The sequence below is a fragment of the Geotrypetes seraphini genome, chromosome 5 (assembly GCF_902459505.1).
Source record: "Geotrypetes seraphini chromosome 5, aGeoSer1.1, whole genome shotgun sequence".
Classification (NCBI taxonomy): Eukaryota; Metazoa; Chordata; class Amphibia; order Gymnophiona; family Dermophiidae; genus Geotrypetes; species Geotrypetes seraphini.
In genome coordinates, this window is record NC_047088.1 from 223996025 (window position 1) to 224006926 (window position 10902).

A 10902-nucleotide genomic window follows, 5' to 3' on the forward strand; every position below is an offset into this window, starting at 1 on the left:
TTTTGGTGGTCCCTTAGAAAAAATACACTAGGCCTTTCAGGTCCATATATATACATTTTTTTTAAACTCCCAAAAGTAGGGTTCTGTGTGGTTCTCACTGCAGAGGGAAACTAGCAAAGAATGAAGCAGATAAGGATAAGCCACTAGGATAAGAAGACAGACCTCTGCAGGTAGCAGTGACTTTGTAACCTGGATCCATTCTTTTTTTTCTGCTAGCAGCTCTTTAACAGGACCATGGGAGCCATCAAATTAACACATCTGTGAGGGTCTCAAACACATATCTAGTTTGCCTACACCTCAAGCCTACCATGTTCAGGGAAAAAAAAAGAAAAAAAAAGAAGAAGAGCAGTGATGCAGTGTACAGCACTTACCACCTAAACTGTTGGACTACAATGTGCCATCCCAGTTTGATCTCAGAGTCAAATATTTCACTCCCACCATCTTCTGGAAAGCACTACTGATGTGGGGGCAGGGGTCATGATCATTGCTTAAAAAGTGACACCTTGTAGCTAGGTTCTGGGTCCCAGAAGCAGACCTGATGCATAGCCCGGCGCCCAGAAGAAATTAAGAACTAAAGTAAGTTGAGAGGAAATATAAAATATGGGGGGGGGGGGGGGAATCCTCAAAGAGTTAAAATATAGGCTCACAGTTCCAAAGGAAATGAAAACGCAAGTACTGTAACAATAGAAAATTGCTGGATACTTAAAAACCATTTTCCCTGTCACAGAAGTGGATTGCAAACCAGGGAAGCTAGGGTTCAAATCCCAATTCCTCCCACTGACAGAGTGAAGAAGTAGCCTAGTGGTCAGTAGAGTGCACTGAAAACCTGGAAAACTGGGTTCAGTTCCCCACTGTGCCTCTTTGGGCCATGGGCATCTAACCCTCCGCTGGCCGGGGTACAAAGAAAAAAGTGCTTAGAATAGATTGCGAGTCCACTAGGGACAGGAGAAAGCATCAGCATATTATAAATGGAAACCACTTTGGTTGTATCACAGCCCAAGGTCAAGAGACATTTTATTCCCCTGTGCTCTACGGACCAATTTAGACCATCAGCTCTGTGGGGAAGGGACTTAGGCACCTAAAGCCCAAGCCACCTTTAGCATTAAGTGACATGACAACCACTGCATAGCCTGCAACTGGAGCACCCTATTAATATTCAACTAGGGAGGCGGCAAAGAGCCTCCAGAGACGGCTGCCTTCATTCTCTTAACAGGAAACTGGCGTCAGTCACTTCACCTAATCATGCGTCCTACAGACTACGCATGCGCGCTGACAATCATGACATCACCCTAATCAATGCTGGAGAGGCTGCATCAGCCAAGAGGCCAGCAGGAAAACGTCAAACAGCGGCTATTCAGTTCTTCCAAGCCTGAAACAAGCAAAGAGCCACAATCTCAGGACAGACATAATAGAGCAAGAGTCTTTCCCGGGGGGGGGGATCACACGCCTCACAGTCACAGGTTCCGTCCAAAAAACGGATGCTCGCAATACTTTGAAAACAGAGGACACAGATAGGAGACCGCTAATTTTGCTTTATTGTACCGCCATAAACTATTTGCATACTGCGGATCGATAACACCGGTTTCTGAAACGAGCAACTGTCAGAGCAGAATCGATTCTCTTATCAATGATCCGCACACACACCCCCCTCCCTAAAAAGAGTATTTTGCATTCTACCTTGCAACTTATTTTTAATAGAAGCAGCTGTGTTTTCAGCTGCGGGGGGAGACACTAGCTCTTTTCTTCGACGCTTACAAATGAGCATGTCACTAAGGGGAGCTACGTTTTGCAAGGTAGGTCCATTGTAATGGGATTCCGTAATCTGCACCGTGCATTTGTAAGTCACCACCTTCAGAAAGAGACAAGGGAATATTTTTTTCCTCTCTATTTCTATCGATATTTCCTTTTTTCCCAATCAGCCTCGTTAAAGCAGGTGGCTCAGAAATCATATCTATATTTTGCATGCATGAGGCTCAGAAATCACATCTATATTTTCTTGCATGCAAGCAGCACACGTCCCCAAGGTGAAACTGCACTGGACATTTCTACAAACTAAACAGATCAGGCATCCTTTCATCATCACATCGCAGGCGTTTTCAACTCGGTGATAAATCCGGATCTGGAGTACCATGAACATTTTTTTTATTTTGCAAATAGAGCAAAATAACGGCGTCCTAGCTATTGCAAATAAAAAATCGTCGCCTCAGAATATCTACCAGCGTGTCGGGGGGGGGGGGGAAGTGGGGGAGGGAAGAAAGCGAGAAGACTTACCCCGATAACTATGGTGTCATCGCCTTTAAATTTTGCAATAAATTTATCGCCTCTTACAATTTCGGATTGGTTCAGTGGCCTGAACCGGCACATTACTTTGATGCTGCATTCAGCCGGGTCCGCCATCTCGTCCGTTTCGAAGCGCAGATCCTAAGAGCAATCCGCCAGCAGCCACCTTATGCATCCAGTGAAAGCAGCAAGAAACCTTCACCTTTAGCAGGTCATCTCGCCTTCGACGGGCTGCAACAAAGCGTTCCAGGAGAAGCCCTTGCATCCGCAGTCATAGGTGACTTTTAACCAGAAATCTCTCCCCGCTGAGCCAAAAAAAAAACCGTTCACCGAAATTGGTCGGTTCGATTTTTCAAGGAGTTCCAAAAAACAAACAAACGCCTCAACTCATCAGTTCTTTCCACACCCTCCAGCCAGCGCTGCCATCCTGCATCAGCACCAGCCTGCCGCCTTCTTTCAGCGTTATCCCCAGGGCTTTTTGTGACTTCACTGCATTATAACAGCCCCCTCCCAAATCTGCCTGTCCAGCCTTTAAGAGGGGGGGGGGAGGCCTCGGGCATGCTGGGAGTTTTAGTTCTTTTCACATTCAAGAAACTTTATTGGCATGACAATTTGAACAGAGTAAGGAAATGATGCATCCAGAGGGCACCTCTGAAATCAAATTATGCATGAAGATGTTTTGTTGTTTGGGTTGTTTTTTTTTTTTTTTTACTATTATTAATTATTTCTATAGCGCTACCAGACACCGCTGCACAGAATCACAAAGAGTAAGAAAACAGTCCCTGCTCGAAAGAGCTTACAATCTAAACAGGCAAAAAACAGACAAACTAAACTAAACTAAACCTTAGGTTTGTATACTACACCATCTCCACAAGCGTAGAGCTCGGCACAGTTTACAGGGTTAGGTTGAAAAGGAGCTACAATGAAGGGTTATAGGAAAGGAGCTAGGAAGATAAAGAGGGTCAGGGTACCAAAGAGCGGGAAGTGTTAGATTTTTGAAAAGAGCCAAGTTTTCAGGTGTTTGCGGAAGGATTGGAGGGAGCTTGAAATTCTGAGCGGGGATGTGAGGTTGTTCCAGAGTTCTGTGGTTCTAAAGGGGAGGGATGTGCCTAGTTTTCCTATGCGGAATATATCATGGATATAATAATAAGAATAATAGTAGTTCTGGGCAGTTCACAACAGGAGCATACTGAGACATTACAGCACATGGTACAGTTTCATAGAACACACTATCTACGCACAATATAAAATTATATAATAAAAGTAATACAATTGTTAAAACATTCCAGTACAATATTAAAAATTATTAAAAAATTAAAACGGTTAATCAGCAAGCTGGGTTGGAGGGCAGAGGAATAGGGTTAAGGATTGAAAGCTGTATCAAAAAGGTTGGTTTTCAGTCTGCTTTTAAACAAGGGAAGGGAAGGAGCTTGGTGGACAAATTCAGGTAATTTATTCCAGGCATAGGGGGCAGTTAGATGAAAGGAACAAAATCTGGAATTAGCAGTGGAGGAGAAGGGTAACGTTAAGAGTGACTTATCTGAGGAACGGAGTTCTCTGGGAGGTGTATAAGGAGAGAGAAGTGAGGAGAGATATTGAGGGGCAGCAGATTGAAGAAACAAAAAACAACGTGGAGAAATGATGTTCCTGAGATGGACTTTATTAATATTAAAATATTAAAACTTGGCAAACCACATAAAAACCTCTAGGACACAGTCCGCTGAAATGCTTTGGACCCTGGAGCCAACACAGTCAGTGTTTTGACTGAATGTCTTCTTCAGGGGTCCCTATGAAGTCCTATGGTAAAGATACGTAGATAAAAATGCCAGTCGGAAATAAACTGATCCATAAAAGCTGTGTGTAGGACAGGATCTCAAAAAGCCAAGTGAATGAGCACACTTGTAGGTCAGCAATAAGACCTTGAACTGTATGTGATGGCAGTGAAGTAACTTAAGGAGAGGGGTGAAGTAACTTAAGGAGAGGGGTGGCATACACTCCTTGTAGTTAAAAGTATCTGCATAATTCCACAATGTAGTACTAGAAATGGAAGCAGAAGGGGGGTTCCCCCCAATATACATACTTTGTATTTTGAACTGTACAGTATACATGTTAGTTTGGTATCTCCATCAAAAAGAGGTACAATTGCCTGCAGGTACATTTTCCTTAAGTAATTTCAAGGTGAAAGTGTACATGTACCTTCACTTTTTAAACTGCTGCAAAATTTCATTGCAGTAAGGTAAAAAAGTATGCATGGGGATCAACAGCACCTGTAGAGCCTGCCGGGACAGAGAGGGAAAACTGCTTGAATACCTGAATAAATGCATTTAAACCGTTCTGAGCTCCCCTGGGAGAACGGTATAGAAAATGGAATAAATAAATAAATATTTTAACCCAGACTCAGGGCTGTATTTGGCCTTTATCTGCCACCATGTTTCTAGGAATAGGAGATAATGGATGCTGTGGATGGGCAGATTAGATGGGCCATTTGGCCTATATCTGCCATCATGTTTCTAGGAATAGGAGATAATGGATGCTGTGGATGGGCAGACTAGATGGGCCATTTGGCCTATATCTGCCATCATGTTTCTAGGAATAGGAGATAATGGATGCTGTGGATGGGCAGACTAGATGGGCCATTTGGCCTTTATCTGCCACCAAGTTTCTAGGAATAGGAGATAATGGATGCTGTGGATGGGCAGACTAGATGGGCCATTTGGCCTATATCTGCCATCATGTTTCTCTTTTTTATGTTAAAACAATAAGGAGCATAGTTTTGTATTTTCAAAACTGTATGTGTGCAGCATGGTTGTGCTTTTTCTTCACAAGAAAGCTAAGCAAAGATCTTGTGGAAATCAAAAGTCTGGCACTGCTAATACTGGGGAAGGACACTGCTGTAACATCCAACTACAGGTCAATATCCCTTCTCAGTGTGTGTTTCCCAAAATGCCAGAGAGGCTTATTCTACAAAAGGTCTCACCAGTTGTTAAATCAAGGCTTTCATAAAGGTCACAACAGCGGTGATCAAGTGTTGGCCTTGGAAACATTCATCAAAAATGAATTCCAGAAATCCCTCAAAACTGGCACATTGCTTCTCCACCTCACAGCATCCTATGACATTGTCTGGCACACTGGCCAACTAGTGAAGCTGGTCATTACTCTCACTGTTTGATTGTTATAGTTATGGAGCTTCTAACTTGCAACTGTCAATTCATAATGCATTTTTATAACAAAGCGAGCACCTAAAAATATCAGAAGAATTAATTGTCTCAAGACTGCTGCTTTATCTATGTAACAGGAAGAAAAATAATAAAGCATTTACAGGAGGGAAATGCTGGGAGCTGCTCAGAGGCTGGGCCATGCACAGAGCCAGGGAGACAGTCTGCAGCAGGAAGCTGCACGTAATAGTCCCAGGACTGGTATCGTGAGCTGGAGAAGAGCAGAGAGTTTAAGGCAGCACAATGAATTCATGAGGAAATGGTGAATTGCTGCAGAGTGGAAATGTCTATAGAGTTTGTATGTGTGTGTGTAAGGGGTGAATATTGTTGAAATAATATTTCCTATAAATGATTGATTTCATGAGAAATGCTGCAAATTAAAGTTGCTGTTGAGCTGAAGTGTGTAATGAGATGGCTGTGGAGGAGGATACAGCTGAGTTTGTTAGTTGTAGGTCATAAACTTATCTGTTACCTGCTGGTTCTCATGACTTATTGAGATTGTTAAATTAAGTTTGGAGTTATATTTCAAATGAAAATACATAAGAACTTTTTAAAGTGTATTTCAGAATTTAAACTGGATTTTTATGACTCCTATTGCTAAAATGGAAGTATTAAGTATTAGGAAATAGAAAATTTTAATTCCTGTGTAAGACCACCGTTTCAACTTAGATTGCCTAACATTATTGATGTTTAAAGGAAATGTTTTATATTTAATTTAGTATTCAGCTGTATTTTTTTTCTGCTGCAATATTGGAATGCATTTTCTAGAGTTTTTTGTGATTACTAATCTGCTGAAACTTTAACCAGTATACACAATTGTGTGAAGCCTAGAGAATCTGAACCTTTTTTTTTTTTAAGCTAAATTTTCTTTTGAGAACTGAAGGTCAAGAGTTATCTCTTTGTCTTGGAATTCTAAGAAGCTCTGTGGTGCAGCACTATGTCCAGGCAGTATTCCTATACTAACAGACTGTATGTGAGGAGACTATGAGGTAATTACTGAGGAGTTTCATTATTTCTGAATCAACAATATTTGGATATGCAGGTTATAGCTGAGGTTGCTCGGATATTGTGTGAATATGTGTGTGTTGAAACGCTGAGCTGATTTCATATCGGAAACAATTTTGTTTTCATGGGAGGGTCGGCTTAGGGATTAAAAAAATTATCTGTTCTTTTGCACATTTACCCCCCCCCCCCCCTTATGAAGCCTTGTTAGTATTTTTTATCACCAGATGCAGTGGTAAAAGTTTTATCAGCAGATGCAGGGGTAAAAGTTCTGACGCTCATAGGAATTCTATTAGCGTCATAACATTTACTGCTGTGGCCAGCGATAAAAACCACTAACACAACTTCATAAAAGGAAGGGGGGGTAGTTAGAAATAAATAAATGACCTTAGCCTAAAAAGACACTGACATTAGCCTGCATTCATCCAGGGAGGATAGGGTTTTGTTTCCTTTCTTTTGTTTCAGATAGGATAGTAACAAACCACTGGAACTTCTAAGGAGCTGCTGATTCCAGTGCCATCTTCAACTCTGGGGCTGGTGTTTAAATCTGTTTAAACCTTTCTTGGTCATAGCCTGGCCAGTTCCTGAGGAAGGGGATTTTTATCCTCGAAACGGAGTCCCGTTGGATGAGCTTCATCTTGGCTGGCTATTCTTGTGCTACACTGGAGAAGTTAAGTACTTCCTTCGTTTGATTTTGGTTTTTCACCTGTGCCTGCTTGGCTGATTTTGGTCGCTCACTTTCCCCGGATGAGGGGCAGAGACAGTTTTTACAACTTGCTAACAGTTATTCTTATTGATTTTTCACCTTTAGCACGTTGGTTTGTGCACTGGTTTCATTATATTTAATTCACATAAGGTCAGCCCAGGGATATTTCACCGTTAATACCCTTCAGTGGGTTACACTTGTGACAGCTGGAGCTCAAGGGTTTATTCCCCTGTGCAAGCTGTGTGACTGACGGCTTTCCTTTATCACAATTATTTATTATTCTGTAGTGCATTGTTGGTTGAACTGTCTCTCCCCCTCAACCTTGATTTTGTTGGGGCAGGAGGGATTAGCTTTAGGTTTCTATGTCTTTTCCCCTGTTAGTGGGTTCTTTTTGATTTCCATTGGATAGGTGTCAGGTGTCCACCAGATAGGTGGCAGGACAACAACTCAGCAGTTTCCCTCCAACCTCTTTAGGTTTTGCACCTTTTTTCCCTCCCTCCCCTGACTTTCCCCCTCCTCCCAACCAAAAGCCAAGGTTCTCTCCCTTCTCCAGAACCAAACCCTTTAATCTCCCTCCCAAGCCCATAATTCCCTCAGGTCTACTGAGGTACCTGGTGGTCCAGCGGGGGTATTTGTGGCAGGAGCATGGCTTTCCCACTCCTTCCTCCATCTGGCTGCTTTCTGAAATGGCTGTTGTGACCTTTTGTGGCTGCTTGCAGTATTTCTTGTACCACGAGCTGCCACAAGATCATGGCAGCTATTTTAGAAGGCAGCTGCAAGGAGGCAGGAGCAAGAGGGTCATGCTCCTGCCATGAAGACCTCTTCTGGACCACCAGGTACCTCGGTACGCCCAAGGGTGCTAATTGTGGGGTTGAAAGAGAGATTAAAGGGTCGGGACCTGGAGAGCCGTAGGCACATGGCAGAAGAGCTGCATGTGGCTCCTGAGCCACAGGTTACCAACCCCTAGTTTAGGTTCTTCTACACCCACATCTGAAAGACAATGCAATCACCTTCCCAGATGATTTAAAAATATAAGTAACAATCTTTAGGAAGATTGTACCAAAACCAGATCAAAATGGAAGGCAATATTTGTGATTTATAAACAGTTTTACAGAATATTGTCCCTTTTATACTCTAATAAATGATGTACATATAAAATTATAAGTGTTCGAGGCTTGTGCAAATGAGGGCAGAGTCTGCAGGGATGGAGTGGGGACAGAGCCTATGGTGCCAGGGATAAACTTTGTCCTTGTGTCATTCTCTAGTTAACACATAAAGGAGCAATTCTATAAAGGGTCACAAAAGTTAGGTGCCTTGATGCAGGTGCTAATTCTATAATAGAATCTGGCCACCAAGATTCCATTATAGAATGCTCGTCAGCCTTTATATTTTGGCGCAATCAGTTAAGCCTGGGTTATGGCAGAGATAAATGGTCACACCTAAATGTGGCATTTATGCATGTAACTTACAGTATTGTATAAGTGATGTGTATATACATGAGGCCCACATAGGGTCTGCCCATGCTCTTACCATATGTATGCTCCCTCGCACTTAAGAACATAAGAACATAAGAAATGCCTCTGCTGTGTCAGACCCGAGGTCCATCGTGCCCAGCAGTCCGCTCACGCGGTGGCCCAACAGGTCCAGAACCTGTGCAGTAATCTTCTATCTATACCCCTCTATCCCCATTTCCAGTAGGAATTTGTCCAATCCTTTCTTGAACCCCAGTACCGTACTCTGCCCTATTACGTCCTCTGGAAGCGCATTCCAGGTCCACCACACGTTGGGTAAAGAAGAACTTCCTAGCATTTGTTCTGAATCTGTCTCCTATCAACTTTTCCGAATGCCCTCTTGTTCTTTTATTATTAGAAAGTTTGAAGAATCTGTCCCTCTTTACTCTCTCTATGCCCTTCATGATCCTATAAGTCTCTATCATATCTCCTCTAAGTCTCCTCTTCTCCAGGGAAAAGAGACCCAGCTTCTCCAATCTCTCAGAATATGACAGGTTTTCCATACCTTTTATCAGACGTGTTGCTCTCCTCTGAACCCTCTCGACTAACGCCATAACCTTCTTAAGATACGGCGACCAATATTGGATGCAGTACTCCAAATGCGGGCGCACCATCGCCCGATACAACGGCAGGATAACTTCTTTCGTTCTGGCTGTAATACCCTTTTTGATTATACCAAGCATTCTATTCACTCTCTTAGCGGCCGCTGCACACTGTGCCGACGGCTTCATTGTCATAGAAACATAGAAACATAGAAGATGACGGCAGAAAAGGGCTATAGCCCATCTAGTCTGCCCACTTTAACAATCCCACCCCCTGAATTTACCCCCCTAAAGATACCACATGTGTATCCCCTCTACATTTTATTACCTCCCTAGAGATCCCACATGTGTATCCCATTTCCTTTTAAAATCTGGCACGCTGCTGGCCTGAATCACCTGAAGCGGAAGTCATGTCCACCATTACCCCCAAGTCCTTTTCCTGGGTACTCTTATTCAATAACATCCCTCCCATTGTATAGTTGTACCTCGAGTTTCTGCTCCCCACATGTAATACTTTACATTTCTCAATGTTGAACTTCATCTGCCATTTCGTCGCCCATTCTTCTAATTTGTTCAAGTTCCTTTGCAACTTTTCGCAGTCCTCTGTAGTCCGAGCTCCATTAAATAGTTTGGTGTCGTCCGCAAATTTTATTATCTCGCACTTCGTCCCTGTTTCTAGATCATTTATGAAGATATTAAATAGCAGCGGCCCGAGCATCAAGCCCTGCGGGACACCACTCGTGACCCTCCTCCAGTCGGAGTAGTGGCCCTTCACTCCTACCCTTTGTTTTCTACCCTCCAACCAGTTTCTGATCCATCTATGTACGTCTCCTTCCACCCCATGGTTCTTCAGTTTCCGGAGTAGACGTTCATGGGGCACCTTGTCAAAGGCTTTTTGGAAATCTAGATATATGATGTCTATGGGGTCTCCTTTGTCCATCCGTTTGTTGATCCCTTCGAAGAAGTGCAATAAGTTCGTTAGGCACGATCTTCCCTTGCAGAAACCATGCTGGCTGGTTATCAGAAGTTCATGTTTTTCAAAATGTTGATCGATGTTTTCTTTTATCAGTGCTTCTGCCATTTTCCCCGGAACCGAAGTCAGGCTCACCGGCCTGTAGTTTCCCGGGTCACCTCTTGATCCCTTTTTAAAGATGGGCGTAACGTTGGCTATCTTCCAATCTTCCGGGATCTCGCCTGTTTTCAGAGATAAGTTGCAAATTTGCTGCAGTAGTTCCGCTATCTCCTCCTTTAATTCCTTCAGAACCCTTGGATGTATGCCATCCGGACCCGGGGATTTGTCAGTTTTTAGTTTTTCTATCTGCCTACGAACGTCCTCAAGGCTCACTTCTATGGATGTTAATTTTTCTGCCTGACTTCTGTTGAAGAATTGCTCAGGTTCCGGTATGTTGGACGTGTTTTCGTTTGTAAATACAGACGAGAAGAACATGTTAAGCCTTTCTGCCACTACCTTCTCCTCCTTCACCACTCCCTTCCTGTCTCCGTTGTCCATCGGTCCCACTTCCTCTCTAGCCGGCTGCTTCCCTTTAACATAACTGAAGAATGGTTTGAAATTTCTTGCTTCCCTGGCTAGCCTCTCTTCATACTCTCTTTTGGCTTTCCGAACCTCACGGTGACATTCTTTTTGA

The 10902-nt window shown here is 43.1% G+C and overlaps 1 protein-coding gene across 1 annotated transcript in view; it reads right to left on the reverse strand.

The window, feature by feature from the left end:
* KIF5C (kinesin family member 5C) overlaps positions 1 to 2775 on the reverse strand; it is a 242236-nt gene extending 239461 nt beyond the window's left edge. The window contains exon 1 of the mRNA XM_033946311.1: positions 2272 to 2775. Coding sequence (XP_033802202.1) covers positions 2272 to 2397 — 126 coding nt within the window. The 5' untranslated portion in view covers positions 2398 to 2775. The remainder of the gene's footprint in view (positions 1 to 2271) is intronic.
* Between the last annotated feature and the right edge of the window lie 8127 nt (positions 2776 to 10902).